Raw genomic sequence first — 18,996 nt, forward strand, 5'->3', positions numbered from 1 at the left:
CTATGTTTCATGAAAACAGCAGATTATAAATGAATAATGATAGTTCTGAGATTGTAAAGATAAGACACAGAATTTGAGTTAATTTAGTTCTGTCATTCTATGTGATCACTTGAAGGTTTTAAGGGAGAAAGAGTGGAAGCTGGGCGGTGGACCGGCTTTGGTGGGTAAGGTCCAGTTTGCCCACATTGGTAGCTGGCTGTGCTGGCCGCCTTCCCTGCCCTATCTCCTTTCCCAACTCCACTAACCTGGTCCCTTCATCTCCCTAAAAACTATTTGCCCTGACATCCTTGTCTCAGAGTCTGCTTCTCATGGAACCCAAACTAGAACCCACCACAATAATCCTATGATGAGACTTACAAGGTCCACTCCTACTCCTGACAGGAGAGGGACATACACAGAGCCTTGCCCTCTACAATCACCCCGCAGGTTTACCAACATCACACCCCGAGGGGAAGATCTCTGAAGCAGGAAGGGAAGTACAGGAACCAAGAACCCCAAGTAGCACCTTGGAGGGAAGGGGAGTGGCTGCAGTCCCCCGACTGGGCTGAAGGCTTGGAGGGGACACCCTTAGAAAGGGATTCAAGTAAGGGTGACAATCAAAATCATGTCTTAAACTCCCAGGTGAGAAGGTTACACTAGTTCTCAGCTCTGCCTGCAAAACACTTGCCAGGTTTTTTGTTTTGGTTTTTTTCTTTTCCCAAACACTATAGCTTCCCAGGCCCTGGATATATAATAAATCAGAATCAAATAAATATATATGCATTTATATATAAACATATGGATATATTTTACATTCACATAAAATATATATATATACATAAAGCTCCAATGGCAATTCTTACACACGAACCAGAGATGACCGTAGAACTGTAATATGGAAAATGTTGACCTGATGTGATATAAACAAATAAGTCATCCCTTCTTTGCCTCCTAATCAGATGTTTCTGATCAGAATTCGGAAAGGACATCCAAGTTCTTTGTAAATTAACTCCAACCTCAAAGGCTATGGTTTGTTTATCTGTCAAAATAGATCCTCCCTCAGAATGAATGTGTTCCTCTGTCACTATGGGGGGATGATCAAGAATTCTGGAAAAGTAAATGGATTTCCAATGATGCCCATGCTTTCCCAGTGATCTCACATTCAGGAAGAACATATTCGCAGGAGTAAACAGAGGACAAATCTGAATGATACAGATTCTGACTTGGGGCCAGATGCTATTCTGTGTCTCCCAGCCCCTGAACTCATGAACTCTCCCTGACTACAACTCATGTTGCCTGCAGCAGAAGGATGTGTGCGGAAAGAATTGTCCTCCTTCTGCAATTACCCCCTTAGAGTCTTGAAGTCAGTACTTGAATATTACGCGTGCAGCACAATGATTGGTCGATGACGCCATCAACACACAGCTGCACTATTAACTCAGGGTATGATTCACAAATGATTCTTTTTCTATTGTAATTGCTGACAGAGTCCTCGCAATGAACCCAGTCTTTTAGAGAAAAACTGATCTTGGAACAAAAGGCTTGCTAAAATCTGAGGCAGGACATAAATAAATAAATAAACAAATAAAACAATAAAATCTTTATCTATTTAAATCGATATAGATATACTCTATATCTGTATCTAGTTAGATAGGTTCAGATATAGATATGTAACATCTTTAAATATAGATATAGATATAAACATAGATGTATAGAAAGAGCAGGTAGATGGAATCAAAATATATCAGGAGGGAATTCCATCCCGGCTTACCAGTATTTTCTGTTATGCTATTTGAAAGTTTAGTGTTAGTTAGAGAGACCTGGGTTTGAATAATGGCTCTGTCACCTAACTGGTCATGTGTCTTCTCTGAGCCTCAGTCAAAACAAAGGAATAGTATCTTTACGTTGTCAGAAAAAATAAATAAAATATTATATGTAGACATCATGGCTGCCTCTAAGAAGTATTTTCTTAAGTTTAATTGTCCAGCTCATATAGATTTAGCCCAAAAAACATTATTTGCCATAAAAACCATAATAGGGAGGTTTTTAACCAAAAGTGAATGGAGTTATGCAACCAACTTTTGCAACTATATTATTGGTGCAACTTCAGAAAATTTCAGTTACAAGCAAATGTGTGGAAGTAACATAGCAATCTAGAAATCATATAAATGCAAAGCTGACACTTCAGAAGTATATTTTACTGTCTCTCTTAATGTTTATAAAACACAAACACACATCCATACACACAAACACATATACAGCATGGCAAGGGAGCCCTGGAAACCCTTCCTTGCCCCCCTGTAAATGACACTTTGTTTGTCATTTTTACTTTTTAATGGTTAATCAATTCCGTGTAATAATTGCCAGTTTTCTGCCTCCCCCTCTGTCCCCTGCTGCAAAAGATCTAATCTATTCAGAGGAAGATAATTGCAGAGCTGTTGAGACAGAAAATAAATCGCTGCATCTCACCACTGTTGTGCGCCTCCAGCTGTGAGGTGGAGTTGACAGCAACCTTGCATAGAGAACAGTAAAGCAGCCGTTTTGCCTTTTCTTCCTCAGTCTCCGTGGAAGGACAGGAGCTATTGCCAGTGGCTGTCGTGGGGCTTTTCTCCACTTTAGAAGTGATCTCAGTTGTCATAACGCTGCTTTTGCGAATTTCCACAGTTGTCGTCGTTGATATTGCTGGTGTCCCTGTGGTACTGTCTGCAGTCAAAGTAGCACAGAAGAAAAGGCAAAAACAGTGGTATTACCTTTCCCTATTCGAAAGTGTATCACTAATATTACATTCTGCTAATATTGATAAGAACAGCTAGCAATTGCTGCTTGTCAACTATGTGTCAATCATCTCCTGAGGAAATGTACATAGATGACCACTTATAGTTTTGTCTATTGATATAACACATTCGGACAATTCTAGAAAATATATACAAATATGCTTTAATGTTTTTCCATGGGGCAAATAAACATATTCACAAATTTCTCTTGTTAACATATGGCCTTAGTAAAATAATCTTTACAGTGCATTGTGCTTTGTATATTTCTACAAGGATGGCTTAAAAAAAATAAAATGGAGAATAAATGTTTTTAAGATATTTTAATTTTTCTTTACTACTTGTCTTTCTATTTTCCTTCTACATCTCTTTCTTTAATTAAAAAATAGGTAAAATAGGTACTGTTCCTCCTGTGTATGCTTGTGCAAAATATAGAAAAAAAAAAAAGAACCCTGATATCATATCGCTTTGTCCAGATCAAAGGTTTAGAAAATCGTTGCCTTATTTACAAAGAGTTGTATATTGGACAGGTACAAAAATCATCCATATACAAATAAGACGAATTCTAATCTAGCATAATTTATTAAATGTATGCTCTGCACCAGGCTGTGTTCAGGGAGCTTGTGACACAAAAGTATTCAAACATCAACAGCCATTCTTTATAATTCTTTATAAGGAATTCACAGACTGGTCACACCATGTTAATGTCACAGCTTTCAGGAGCTTGATGACCAAGAAAGTGTTGATGCGCTGTAACCCTACAACCCTTCTGCCTCTGAAGTCTGATTCTGAAGCTGGAGAGGTCAACCTCCAAAGTAAGACTACCTTGTCCTAACTTCACTTGGGTGTACACAGCTCCCAACCCAAACAGGCTAGTTAACACGATGTCAGCAATGTCTGCCATACCCAACAATGAATTGCAAATGAGCCCTATGCCCTGTGCTTTCTATTTTTATATTACTTTTTGCTGCCTCCTGGCTGGCTAGTTCTTAACCTCTTATTCAAACTATTCCCAGGCTGTCTCTCCAGCCACAGCTGCTCTTGGAATTGTTTCTCATTCCATATGCTGCTGTGGTCACTATCCAATGCCACACTGTAAAGTCCATGATAAATGGAGTGGGCAGTGGCTGTAAAAGACAGTGGTCTACCTGCAATGAAGTGTTGTCCTCATAAACGCTTACTTCTTTTTAGTTTATGTTATCAAGATGCCTTGTAACTTGGATTTGCCCTTTGATCCAGAGAGAGAGGTGGGAATATGGGTGAGGTTGCTTATGGCTTCTTTCCCAAATATGGCAACAGACACACTAGTCAATCAGAAGAGAAATGGGCCCTTGCTTTTTTTTTTTAATTAATTAATTAATTTTCATTAAAAAAAATATTATTGAAATATAGTTGATTTACAATGCTTCGGGTGAACAGTAAAGCGATTCAGTTATATATATATGTGTGTATATGTATACATATAATATATACTTTTATATATGTGTGTATATATATATATATATTCTTTTTCAGATTCATGTTGAGGGCTATTGTATAAAACGATTCATCTGGCTCTACCCTTTGCCTGACACTTCCTATACTTTTAATCACTTATTTAGCTGTAAGACCATTAAGTAAGTCCCCTGCAGTGTCGTGGAGAATATCCTCCAACCATTTAGAAAAAAAAAAAAAGAAACATAGTGTCATGACTAGTCTCTCTCATGGCTAGAGAAAAATAAATAAAATTATCCTAACACCGAATTTTGCCACCAGAATACATTTATTTCCTTGAACACTGAGAGGTCCACTTCCTGATTAGTGTTTACTTGCCTACTAAGATACCAACATTAAAATATCAGGTAATTGCCAGAAAATATTTCTGAGACTCTAGATATGGCATAAAACACAACAACCAACTTGAGATGGTCCAGTAGGCATCATTGCGCCCAGCAAACCGGAAATTATTCCTTGAAAGCATGTGCATGAGTGTCTGTGAACAAATAGCAAATGGCCAGTTCATTTGCTAAGTGTTATATATATGTAATTTCATTTAACCATCACACATACTTTTGAAAATGAAGAAATTTCCGAAGTTAAGGAAATTTCCAAACGTCACACAAGTAGTATATGGTGAGTCAGGACACAGTGTTTCATGGAATTAAGAAATTAGGGATTTGGGGAAAAATGTATTGTGAATGATGCTCTTGGCCATAATAATGAACCTCCATAGTAAGGTCACAAAGAGTAGTGGGCTAAAACCACTCAATTGTTTTTATGATCAGTTCTATGGGAAGTGACAACCATAAAGACAGGTATAATTAAACTTATTGTGGTCACTTGCTGGAGCCAGAGTGTGATACTGTAGGTATTTATTTCATTTAAATCTAAATAAGGATATCCCTAGTAGTACCCTACTTCTAACAATTTTCCTCTGGATTGACAATGTTTATTTTATGTCTTGATCTGAAAATTTTACATTGCATAGATTATAGTAATCTTAAGCCAACTTCTCTATTTACAGTGAAATTCATAACAAAAGTAGAATAAACATAACCATGGATTTTCCAATCTCTGTGACAGCTACATCAGCGTCATTCCTAATCCCAGAGGATAATGTACATTTATACCAAGGACACCAAAGATTAGAGACACCAGACTGTCTATGTCTGGGGCTTAGTGAAGTATTAATATCGATATTTCTTAAGGCAAGTCCCTTGCACGAGACAGGCTTAGGGGAATTAGTATCAAAATGCTTAACTTCCGGCACTTCTTACTTTGTTGCATCTTTCAGACCACATAGCTGAACAAATATCTGTGAATTTTCTCAAGCTTGAGGTTAGTTTGAAAGAAATACAAACAGTTATATGTTTGACATTAAATTTAATATGTAGATCTTGAGTCCACAAAAATAAGAGTATTATTAATTTATAACAAGACATGAGTTTTTCACTTACTCCTCATTTGCCAGTAGTAAAGAGGACTTTTTTTTTTAAAGTAAAGTAAATATATTTTAAGATTATGCCACAAAAGAATCAACTATTTTATTTAGTTGGCCCTTGGTATCTGAGGGTTCTGCATCTGCGGATTCAAACAACCAAGGATCGAATATATTTTTTTTAAAAATCCCAGAAACTTCCAAAAAACAAAACCTGAATTTATTGTGGGTAGGCAACTATTTACATAGCATTTACATTGTATTTGCAACTAGTTACATAATGTTTACATTGTATTAAGTATTGTAAGTAATTCAGAGATGATTTAAAGTAAACGGGAGGATGTGTGTAGGTTATATGCAAATACTACGTCATTTTATATAAGGGACTTGAGCATCCATAGATTGTGGTAACAACAAGGTTCTGGAACCAATCTCGCGCAGGTAAGGATGACTGTACTTTGCATAGAAAATTATATAGAGCAAAGATATTTTCCTTAGTATGGTGCATTAAATTACCAATTATACATAACACCTATCCAGTCATTAAAATAAAATTTTATATCATTGATCATGTTAATAGCATATACTCTTGCTAGGATGTGATGAGAATTACCTCTGTGATCTTCCTCCTAAAACTCATAACCCCTGTCTAACCATGAGAAAAGCATAAACAAACCTAAATTTAAGGACATTCTACAAAATTCCTGACCAAGAGTCCTCAAAAATATTAAGGTCATCAAAACAAGAAAAGTCTGAAAAACTGTCGCAGTACAGACAAGTCTAAGGAGACAGGATTACTAAATATAATGTGGTGTCCTGGTTGGGATCCTGGGGCAAGAAAAAAAAAAAAAGAACGTAAGGAAACTAACACAACATTGTAAATCAACTAAACTCCAATATAAAATAAGAAATTAAATTCAGAAAAAGATGTGGTACATACACACAATTGTAACAGTCAGATGAAGAAAGACAAATACCATATGATTTCACTCCTAGGTGGAATCTAAAAAACCAGAACAGAGGAACAAACAAAAGAAAACAAAACCAAACTCATAGATACAGAGATTAGATAAGTTGTTACCAGAGGGGAAGGGGGGTGGAGGTGGGCAAAATGTCTAAAGGGGGTCAACTATATGGTGATGGGTGGTAACTAGACTTATGTTGGTGATCACTCTGTAGTGTATACAGATGTTGAATTGTAATGCTGTTTACCTGAAACTTACATAATTTAAACAAATAAAAAAACTTTAGGTATAAACTTATGAAATCAGAATGAAGTATGGACTCCAGGTAATAATATATCAATATTTGTTCATTAGCTTTGACAAATACACCATAGTAATGTGAGATGTTAATAATAAGGGAAACTGAGAGCATATACGGGAACCCTCTGTCGTGTTTTGTACCTTTTCTGTAGATTTAAAGGAGACTAAAATTAGAAGTTTATTTATTTTAAGAAAAATAGAATTATAACCAGTCAACAAATAGTGCATCATTTCAGTTACTTTCTAGAATCATAGTCAAAAGGGATCTTAGTGGTTTCATGGTATAGCTTTCTAGGTTTTTAGATTAGGAAATTTCAGTAAAACTGGGACTTGACATTGCATCTCCCAATTCCAAATCCTTATTGCAATTCCAGATTGTTATTCTATGTTGCAATGACTCATGTATCTGAACTTCCCTCCATCAACATTTATTGAGCCGCTATTTTGTGCTAGGAGATGGGAAGGATAATAGATGCCCATTATGTGCTGAGTGGTTCATGAGACATCCCATAATGACTTGGAATAATAATAATAATAAACTTAACAACCTTTATCAGTTTTGTCCGTTGCTATATCCTTGCACTTATACTTGGCATAAAAAGGCAGTCAATAAATATTTATTGAAAGAAAGCAATGAATGAATAAATGAATGAATGAATGAACAAAACACAATTATAGCTTATGATGGTAAAAACAATTCCAAAGCATTTATAGGTATTAACTCATTCAATCCTCATAAAAAACTAAGAGGATAAATTAGGAGTTTGGGATTAATAGAGACACACTACTATATATAAAAAAGATAAACAAGGACCTACTGTATAGCACAGGGAACTACACTCAATATCTTGTAATAACATATAATGGAAAAAAATCTTAAAAATAATATATATATAATATATAATATACAAAGTAATATAGAATATATAAATATATGTACATATATATGACTGAATCACTTTGTTGAACACCTGAAACTAACACAACACTGTAAATCAACTATACGTCAATTAAAAAAAACAAAGATGGGCATACCATTTTTATCCTCATCTTAGAGAAGAAATTGAGGTATGGAGAGATTTGGGAACTTGCGCAATGCCAGAGCTGCCAGCTGAAGTACAATGATTTGAATTCAGACAGTCTGGCTCAGAAGCACAAGCTCTTCATTTATTTTTCATTGCTAAAATTTTGATTTTGTTCGTAAAAGAACTGACTATATCCCTTTCAGTTAATTCCAATTAGTCGTGATTTATTATGAGTGTTGGAAGATAGAATCTTAAAAATTTGACTTAAAAAAAACTGAACTTGGCCGGAGCTAGAGTCAATCATGTATGCCCAATCATCCATTTATGCTAATGTATTAAGTTGCTGGAGTCCATTTAGAAGGAGAGGAGAAAAAAAAACCTACAGCTCTCAAACAACCTCTTCTGCAAAATGATAAGAGTAACGCACAAGCCTTCCTTATTGCACTTTTTTCTTTTGTCTTTTCCAAAAGATGCAAAACTAGAATAACGATTCACTTTTCTTAATGTTTCCCAGATTCAGATTTCTTTGCGCTATTCAACCAATGACCCAATGGGAACAATCTATGTGACTGGGAGTCGAAAAGAATGGGTGCATTCCAGTGGGAAGGAACGGTTTGAGATGGCTGGGGTTTGCATTTCTGTGCCGTTTTTCCGCCAGTGCCCTCGAGCAAACATTCATTATTGTAACTGTCACTATTTGGCTTTGACATCAGAACAGATTGTTAATACTTTGTGGAATGGGGCTTTAGTGGAGAATGAAAGGAAAATTGTCAGTATTCAGAGTGGCCCATTTTGGCCCTCATTCTTATATAAAAACACTGTAAATACTTTTTTAAAAAATTCAAAAAGCATAAGAAAAGATTCCAGAAATAATCAACAACTTGAATTCTAGATAATAAAATGAAACAGCCAAGTTACATGGTCCAGGTAAGAAATTTATTCTCTTAGTTACAGACTTCATAACCCAACTGAGAGAACCAGATGTGAGTTATTTAAGTTTCCTCCCAGGTAACAGAAATTAATAGTATGTCCCAAAGATAATCATCATGTTTTCTGCTAGACTGAAGACTCAGAATGATACACAATTTATTTCCTTCTTCTCTGTGTGAAATGAAGTCTCAACCAGGCTTGCTAGCAAGTGAGAACAGCTGCTTCCTCTTAAATATGCTGACATTCTGAAGTATAAAAAGGTGCTTCATTACAAAAATTTAAAAATCCCAAGTTTTTAGAAATTATTACTGGTGGTTTCCTTCCTCTGGATTTCATCCAATTTGATCAACATTGACCGGGCATAGTACCAGCCTCTTAGACACAGGCAGGAATGGCCCCTGCACTGGCCTCCACGTATCACAAGCCACTGAAACAAAAGTCTATTTTTGCATTTTTTTGATCTTATAAAAACACTTTTTAGACAGTTTGATAACCAGCTGAGCAAATGGAAATTTTAATTAGAAAGGGAAGTGAGAGCTGGACTGGTGCCCCAAAGGCCAGAGTATTGAGTCTGAAAGTTCACAGGTTTGTGTGTGATTGTGTGCATAGATGTTTATGATTTGTGCATCTATGTGTGTGCATGTGTGGCTATGTGTGTGCATGTGTGTCTAGGTGTGTGCATGCGTGTCTAGGTGTGTGCATGCGTGTCTATGTGTGTGCATGTGTGGCTATGTATGTTGAGAGGTAAAAGGAGATCACAGCCTCTATCTGGAAACCAGAGAAAAATGTTTGTTTTCAAATCACCAATAACCTCAAATCACCGAAAGGTATGTCTAGGCAAAGTCCCCCCAAAACATTCCCTCCCTCTTTCTGCTATGGTGATACAGGAAATGCTTAAAATTGCTTGGGAATCCTGAGTCCACAAAATGAGGTTGAGGAGGAAGGATGCTTCCCCAGTGGGCTACCTGATTGGGGTGGGTCCAGTCACCACCCAGAGGGCTGGCTTGGGGCACAGCTTCTGCCCTGTTCCTGCAGAGCTGTGTTATCATTCGGTAGGGCTCAGGGCTGACTCAGGCAGGGAGATTCTTTGACCTTCAGGTCACAAAGGCAATCCCTGGGTAAAGGCTGGGGGGCTGCCAGGGAAGCTTGAGGTACAGCTTGTAAACATTTAGCTATACACTGCATGGTCTCCATTTGAACTCTTGTCTTGGCCCTGAAACTTTTGGGGTGGACCTGACTGAACGCTCATGTGTCAGACCCTGTGTTAATCACTGGAGGTTAAAAAGTAAACATGATGTACTCAGCCATAAAAAAGAACGAAATAATGCCATTTGCAGCAACATGGATGCAACTAGAGATTATCATACTAAGTGAAATAAGTCAGACAAAGACAAACATATGATATCACTCATATGTGGAATCTAATTTTTAAAAATATGACACTGACACAAATGAACTTATTTATGAAACAGAAACAGACTTACAGATATCAAAAACAAACTTATGGTTACCAAAGGGGAAACGTGGGGCGGGGGAGGGATAAATCAGGAGCTTGGGATGAATGTACACACACTACTATATATAAGATAGATAACCAACAAGGACCTATTGTATAGCACAGGGAGAAAAGAATCTGGAAAAGAATGAATATATGTATTTGTGCAACTAATCACTTTGCTGTACACCTGAAACTAACACAACATTGTAAATCAACTCTACTTCAATAAAATTAAAAAAGAACAAAAGTAAACACAATGTCATTTGTGTACTAGAGTGACAGGGCCCCAATACCACAAGAGGGGAGGGAACAATGGATTTGCTCTCTTTGAGGAAGTAGAGCAGGAAGAGGCATCACCAGAAAATACCAGAAAAATACCTGTACTTCAAACTCTAACTTTATCACACCTCCAAAGTTCTGTTATTTGGAAGTGCCATGCAAAAAGTGATCCACTGATTAAAACTCTTAATGTCCTAAGGGCTCAGGTGAGTAATTCTTTCTACCTTTACATCCTTTGAACTAGAGTTCCCATGTCTTTTGTGCATCAGAAACTATAGGAAGGCAAGCGATTTCAAAAACTTACATAACAAAAATATCTAACTGCAACTTCTGAGATGTGTCCCAAAGCTGCCCAATCTACCATCTGTTTGAGGCAATTACATCAAGAGTAGATTCAGACTCAGGGATCCTGGTGATTGATCTGTTGAACTCACTTTGGGCCATGTACACCAGGTGCAGCTTAGAACATAAATTATTCTGCTGAAAACTATTTTCAGAGCCTGTTGAAAGAAAGAGCTGATTCAACTTCCGGATTTTTCCTCTTGAAGCCAGGACTCATTAGTTTCATGGGGATCGGCCATTTTTTTAAGAGGATCATGTGATTTGAGAGGGTAACGTGAGATTACTTTCATTTTATAGGAACATTTATCAGGAATTTAGGTTATTCCTATCAATTCCTAAAATTGGCGGGGTGGGGGGGGTGGTAAGAAGGCTAGAGAATCAGGTTGTCAGGTTAGCGAATGATGCAGAAGCCCTCAGAAGGTGGTGGTGGTCAGAACCTGATCAAAGGATGCTTGACTTGGGACAGGAAGTAGAGAGTGGGGCTAATGTGAAGGAAAGAAGGCAAGAGGACCAGGCCAAGGAGAAGGGAGATCAGAGACTCTGGAAGCACCAAGGGCTCAGCAGGAATTACCCAGGTCCTGGGGAGTTAGGCGGGATCCAACAGTTGGCCAACAGAAGCTGAGACCTACTTTGTATCTTCTAACCTTAAATGTCCTTGACCTCAGAATGGAGGTCTCTAGTTTGTTTGTTTATGTATTTATTTATTTATTTTAAACTTCTAATTTTATATTGGAATATAGTTAACAATGTTGTGTTAGTTTCAGGTGAACAATGAAGTGATTCAGTTATACGTATACATGTATCTATTCTTTTTCAAATTCTTTTCCCATTTAGGCTGTTACATAATAGTAGTTTAAACTGGGATTTCACCAAGTAAAAGCAGCATAAATCTAGGCGGTAGTCAGCGCCCCCCCCCCTCCCCACTCCAGCCCTACACACACACCCAACAGGAAAAGGCAGACAGTGTAAAGGAGTGAAGCTGGGCAATTGACACTGATAGAATTACTCACTGTGGTAAACTGGAGAGCACATAACTCCACAAAAATGGGGAAGTTCATTGTACACTTCTGGTCAGCCATCTTAGAAATTCATGCCCCGTTTTACCAGATGCTTTGATTATTATTTTTGTGAAAGCCAGAAAGTTTCATGTACAATTTCCAAATTTTAAGTGTTAGCAGCTGTGTGTGTGTGTGTGTGTGTGTGCGTGTGTGTGTGAGAACTCTTGCGGACCACAATCTTCTCTGTGGGCTGTGGGCTGCCACTTTGAAAGGTGCTCTCGCGACACTGTGTCTGTGCCCCAAACCCTGCTCATTTCCACAGTGGTTCTGAGACGCTGGGCTTATGACTGGCTTGAGGCTGTCCCCCAGAAGGCAAGGTCTCTGTTCCAAGGAGAGAAAGCTGGTTAGAGTTAGTCTTATTTTTTTCTTTACCAGATAGTTTGCCCTCATTTCTTTCTTTCAAGTTCACAAGCAGAGACTCATTCCAGGGCAGGAGCCTGACATGTCTCGCCAGCTGTGTGTAAAGGATTATGACTTAATATCCCAGTGTCACCTCAACATGACATCTCAATCAATATCTTATCACATTGCAGCCTTAGTTTCTCAAAGTCAATGGGGATTGTATTCCCTACTCCTACAGCTTATATTTAATATACTCCATATGCAACTATAACAAAGCTTGCTAGATATTTGGTAATTGATAAATACAGAGGCTGCTGTCAACAAATTTGTTCTGTTAGGTATTTGCCTTTCTTTCAAAAGTTGAGGTCGTACCCCCATAAGGCACTAGACTGAACATCGGCACAGCGATATAAATAGCAAATCTCTGATCTGCTAACCTAAGTTTTCATCCTAAATCATTTTCACCTTATAATTTTCTTTCACTCTATTTCCTCTGTGCTCTTTTGGCTGTCACAGCATCCAACAACGATGCAGCCAAGATGTTGGAAACTTTTGTGAATCAAAAATCATCCTGTTCCTGTAAACTAGCGGTTCCGAAACTTTACTATACATTGAACCACCTGGAGGTTTAATCAAACACAGATTGTTGATTACCACCCTTAGAGTTTATGGTTCCTAGGTCTGGGCTGCGGCCTGAATATCTTTATTTCTAGCAAATACCCCCATGTTTTTGCTGCTTCTGGGCTGAGGATGACACTTCAGGAACCACCACTGACAGACCTGTCAACTACTTTCTGATTTAGCTTAATTGGTCTCAGCACTAGAGCTATAATGACAATTAAATAGAAAGTCATGAATGTAAAAAAAGGGAAATAGAGATTGGGTGACCAAGGTCCTATTTTGCCTGTGACTAAGGGAGTTTCTGAGACATGGGATTTTTAGTACTTTCAGGGAAAGTCCCTTGCAAGTCAGGACAAGTTAACCACCCTAAGAGGGAATTCAGAATAAATTAGAGAACAACTCTTAAAAAATATTTTAGATACCTGAACAAGCAATGACTATCTCTGCTGAAAGATGCAGTTTGGGGGATAGATGTGATTATAAATGAGGGAGGATGGAGACAATTCAGATCCTTGAAACAGAGAAGAATAACTATGGGGCTTAATTAACCTGCCATTTAAGCCTTTAAACCAGGGACTCTTTTGTAAGACACAGTCTTCTCTTCCTAACTTAGAATCTGTGTTTCCAAGGAAATTTGTTTCCTACACCACTCACAGAATGTATACTTCATCCTTTCCAAACATAAATTAATCCAAAGTAAATTAATTCAAAACTAAGTTATTTGAACAAGTATCATATGATTTCACTTATATGTGATAAGTGATAAATAAAAATGATACAAATGAACAGAAGCAGACTCACAGACTTAGAAAACAAACTTATGGTTACCAAAGGGGAAACATGGGGGGAGGAAGGATAAATTAGGAGTTTTGGATTAACATATACATACTACTATATATAAAACAGATAATCATCAAGGACCTACTGTATAGCACAGGGAACTCGATGCAATTATTTTGCAATAACCTATAATGGAAAATAATCTGAAAAAGAATCGATATATGTATATGTATAACTGAATCACTTTGCTGTACACCTGAAACTAACACAACATTGTATATCAACTATACTCCAATATAAAATAACAAGTAAATTTTTAAAAAAAGCAAAAAGCAAACAAACAAACAACCCAGGTTACTTGGAAGGCAGGACCACGAGGCCTTGGGAGAGTTGATTGAGTGGGTTCGACCACTGTACATACAACTGATAAGCACCAAGAAGAAGGGGTGAGTTTTGTCAGAATCTGTGAACTTTCTGATAAACATTACAAAAGGGAAAGAAAGAGGAAGACAAAAAGAAAATCCGTTTATTCCAAAGCTATTTTAAGTGACTCAGATGCCACTAAAAGGCATAGGAAACTGCCTTTTTGGGTTTCTAATAGAGTTTTTTTTTTTTTTTTTTTCCCCTTAGTAAGGCAGAAGGAAAAAGAAAATCTTTCCAAATCTACGAATGGTAGTTCCCCTCTTTCAAGAGTTTTCTGCAAGGAAAAAAAATTGCTGCATGCCACAGTGACACTTCCCATTTCATTAACGAGGAGACACGCGCACTGAAAATTTCCAATCTGGCAAAAAGTCAAGGCAGAGTTTTACAACAATTGCCTTTGGTAGTTTATCTGTTATATTTGTAAAGCAGTAATCTTCCTTCTGGCTGTGTGCTTTAGGTTAAAACTGAGGGTTTGCCTTGTGTGCTTAAATCTATAATATCTATTTAGAATTAGGACATGATAAATCATGAATTTTGAAAGCTTTTACTAATTGAAATTGAACACAGAGTGAGGGAGAGCCTGCTTTCTGACTAGTGAATTTAGAGCATGTGGAGAATTGAGAATGTGGAGACAGTCACTCCAAGCCATCTAGCTCACAAATCCTTGCTGTACAATCCTGTTAGGAAGCCCAGATAATTAAAAGGAAGTAGTAACTGTCAGCTCTTCAAATTTTGTTGTACCGCAGAACTGTCCTGAAGATAAGAAAACAAGCTCTCATCATGGATGGCACAATGATAAAATATTTAGTGTGGATATATTTTAGAACATTAACCCATCTGATCTGGGGCATTTTATAGTATGTCTAAGAGTTACTTAGTAGTTTTCATTACAGTGTTAGCATTTCATAGATTGACTATGAAGAAAACATTTTAACCACCAGAAAGATACCACGATGTAACTGTTATATATTTGCCACACTCAGACATGTAGAATAATTTTTTTTTTTTTAATTTCAGAGGACCAGGAAAGACGTTTTCAGAGAGTAAGTTCTATTGGACAAATTATGGGAAATGGTTGGCAAACACGAGAGAAATATAGAGAAAGAGAGGACCTTTAAAAAATCAAGAAAACATATTATATATACATATATTTTTCATAACGAGTTTTCAACAACTGCTAGGCATTCCATTTAAACTATAAACTGTGTGTCTCAAGACTCAAACTACCCAAATTATTTCACCCAAAACAGCAATTTATTATTATTTTGCCCTCATCAGGAAGGGCAAGAAGACGGGAGGTCATCACATAATACAATCACTTTTTGATAAAATTTCTCTCCTTGAAGAAGCTGTTTCCATGTAATGTTAACATACCTCAGCCAAGAAGATTTTTAAGAGTTGGAGGACACATAAAAATTAAGAAAACTGTGCACATCAAAACGAACAGGAGAAATCAGAATTCTACTCATTATTTCTTTAAAAGTTGGCTGCTGAAAAATTAATAGAACTGCTTGGAAATCATAAAATTCTGGAGCAAATGCTTCTCTTCACAGCAAACCCAACAGACCTATTTCCAATATTCCTATTTTTAGCTACAGAAACCATATAAACCAGATTTTCATGAAATTCCAGGTATAGAATTGTCTCTCCTATTATAATCTCATAAACTATTACACAGTTCCAGAAATTCCAAGCTACAGCAGACTGCCTCTTGCACAAAAACTCATCATATTATGAAATCTTCTTTTTGTTTTTGAAAATACGTTGATTATAATTGTATCACCATTTCACCAAAACACTAACTGAAACACTAAAAAACATATGTCAATCTCTCTTTTGTCTAAATGATGCAGAATAACCATTTGGATTTTCCTCAGGCCTTATTGAAGAGACTAGTTATTCTGGCGTTATTTCAACAGCTTCAAATCGAATTATTTATTTTGAGAATATATTTAAGAAAAAAAAAAGGCTTATTCTTGGTTAGCTCTATCAACTAATATTTAATTCAACACTTTAAGATAAATATATTTTTAAAGTGGAGCTGTGTTAATAAAGAATACACTGTAGAAAAATTAATTTAACAATAAATTTTTATTATCTCTGATGGTTAGTCAGTATGGTAATTCTGATCCTGCAGAATGTTAAATATTTTTACAGCTACACAGGGATAGAAATCTAGTCTCAAGCAACCTGACCTCTCAAAGGATGATGGCAGTTCTATTCCATTTTGCCCTTTGGGAACTCATTTCATGAGTCAGATCAGAACAGTATATTAGAAACAATTTGATATGAATAGAAGTTCTGAGATTTCATCATTAATTTAGATAAGATACTTTAAATATATAATTCTTAAGCCTCAGGAAAGAGTCATTATTTTATTTAGAATATATAATTCTATAACTGTTTTTTTAATTTAATTTTTAGTTTCTATCGGAGTATAGTTGATTTACAATGTTGTGTTAGTTTCAGGTGTACAGCAAAGTGATTCAGTTGCACAAATACATATATTCGTTCTTTTTCAGATTCTTCTCCCATATAGGTTATTACAGAATATTGAGTAGAGTTCCCTGTGCTATACAATAGGTTCTTGTTGATTATTTATTTTATATATAGTAGTGTGTATATTTTAATCCCAAACTCCTTATTTACCTGTTTTTAATGATCACTATTTCTAGTGATCACTATTAGATCTCTAATAGATCACTATTTCTATTTCTATCACTTTGAACTCAAACCCAACTGTGAAAATTAAAATTAAAAGCCAGTACTCTGGGTAAACCACTTTGTTTTATAGATCACTTTTTTAAAGTTAATTTTCTTGGGAGAGAAGATTTTCATCTTATGTACCCTGTTTTCTGTAAACCTGTTTTAAATCAACACTGGGTTCTTTTGAAGAAGTTTCGCTAGAAGCGGAAAAGCCTACTGCAACATGTGACTGGTTCCATTCACGTCCTTTCTGGCAGCCTCTTGCTTGGGAGGGAAGCCAGGCCAAGAATGTGAGCAGTCCAGGGCTGGATGTGTGGAGTCAAAAGTCTGGGTGGGCAGAGAGTACCACACTGACGCCTGGCACTGGGAAGTCTGTTGCCAAGCAGTCCAGATCACAGCCAGGTCCCAACAGCCAATTCACAGGGCTGGAGAGAAAAGTCGGAGCCAGAAGGCAAGCTGGGTGAGAAGAAGCAGCTCTGGGGTATTTGAGGATGCGACTCAAGACCATGGCAGGTAGATGATGTGGTGACCTTGTCGGGTTATTTTTAGCATAATGGCTTTACCTCTTGGACAGCCCTGTCATGGTTTTACTGAGGAAAGAGTACTCATGGCTACCACCTGCAAGGGCAGGAGAGGCAGAGGAAGAGATGGGTGTGTGGGTCTGGTCTTTGGGTCTCATGCCCCTGGATCACACTGGGATGAACAGGCAGGTAGAACAAGGCTAGGCTCAAGCTCCTTTACTTTTTCCTCTTTTGTTCAACCTGCCTACTCCCAACCCCATCAAAAATAACAATGTAAATAATTAAAATAACACATGTATGTATGTATCTCTCCCTTTGAGATTTTAATTTGCTCCTGTAAGCTACCACTCATTGAAGGCATTTCTAGAGAAAGCAAAACTTTAAACTTTAAAAACTTTCCAGGTCAGCTGGGGGGTGCGGGAAGTGACCAAGGATTGGGCATGTCGACACACAGAGTTAAGTTGTATGATCTGGTTCATCTTTTCTCAGAAGCTCATCCAAAGAACATCATTGCTTAGGTCTAGCTTTGTAAAAATACAATGCTCTTTACCAAAACTGAAGCCCCATATAAATTCACCTAGGTATTTTAAGGGGACAGATAATCCTAAGAGTTGGGGGAATTCTTGAAGAATGTGCTTAGATATTGAAAAAAATAATGTATTGTAGTTTCACTTTATTTTTACTCAACACACGATTTATGTGCTTTTAGCACTGCCATGCCATAATATCAGTAATCATTTGCTTTTTACTTAACACTTCAGAAAATCTCCACTGTGACCTAACCTTCAAAACACAATTCCAAAGCCAGTAGAAGTCTCTTCACTGCTTGACTTGTCAATCTGGGTTGATAAATGTTTCCTCAGACTGGAAGTTTAATTAACTTAAGTTGAATAGATCCGAATGAGATAGAAATTATTTGTATTTGCTTATTAACTCTGTTTTTGGCAAGATAAGAGAGAACTAGAAAGAAAAGAAGGAAGAGAGAAAAGCAAGAGAGCCGTGTCTTATTTGCCCTTCTAAATTACAGATTTTATAAGGAAGGAACTTTTGTGAGTTTCTCCTCTTAAAGGATATTTTTATCAGTCAGTCCAGATGGATCGATATGATGAACCAACCCATAGAATTTGGATGAAATTCTTCTCTTTCGATCTTTGAAGGTCCCATCATCACAGATGTTCCATTTCTATTGAAGGATAAATCCTGTTAAGATTTCTGAGATGCTAACAGAAAAGGTGCCACCAGATATGACGATTTATGAATTCTGATGTGAATATCACTGAAACACACAAATGAATGGTAAATGCCAAAGAAGTCTACAGATGATTTTGCAAGATATATGTTATACAATACACCCAAAATGACAGATAATGCATCACTCAAAATGAGATAAAGACTGCTTCTTCAACTACTTTTATGTGTCATTATTTTTTGCTATTTTAAATTTTGCATGATACAGAGTGGCTCTCTCTAGGTAATCCAACAACCTAGCTGCCTCGTTTTATAGGTCCTTACTCTAAATGTCATTACTGTTACAGGAAT

The 18,996-nt window shown here is 36.9% G+C and overlaps 1 protein-coding gene and 1 long non-coding RNA gene across 5 annotated transcripts in view; one reads left to right on the top strand and one right to left on the bottom strand.

Annotated features, from left to right (window-relative positions):
* Window positions 1-18,996, bottom strand: part of ZNF385D (zinc finger protein 385D) — a 924,724-nt gene that overhangs the window by 28,248 nt on the left and 877,480 nt on the right. For 3 of the 4 annotated variants that reach the window (XM_082392761.1, XM_082392763.1, XM_082392764.1), the window contains one exon: window positions 2,449-2,682. The exons of the other annotated variant lie outside the window; for it this stretch is intronic. In XM_082392761.1, coding sequence (XP_082248887.1) covers window positions 2,449-2,682 — 234 coding nt within the window. The remainder of the gene's footprint in view (window positions 1-2,448; window positions 2,683-18,996) is intronic. 4 annotated transcript variants of the gene reach the window in all.
* LOC309629140 lies at window positions 3,884-18,222 on the top strand. Its single transcript, XR_014244885.1, has 2 exons — window positions 3,884-9,539; window positions 9,580-18,222. It is a non-coding gene; the product is annotated as an uncharacterized lncRNA (long non-coding RNA).

The sequence above is a fragment of the Balaenoptera borealis genome (assembly GCF_965194805.1).
Source record: "Balaenoptera borealis genome assembly, chromosome: 5".
NCBI lineage: Eukaryota > Metazoa > Chordata > Mammalia > Artiodactyla > Balaenopteridae > Balaenoptera > Balaenoptera borealis.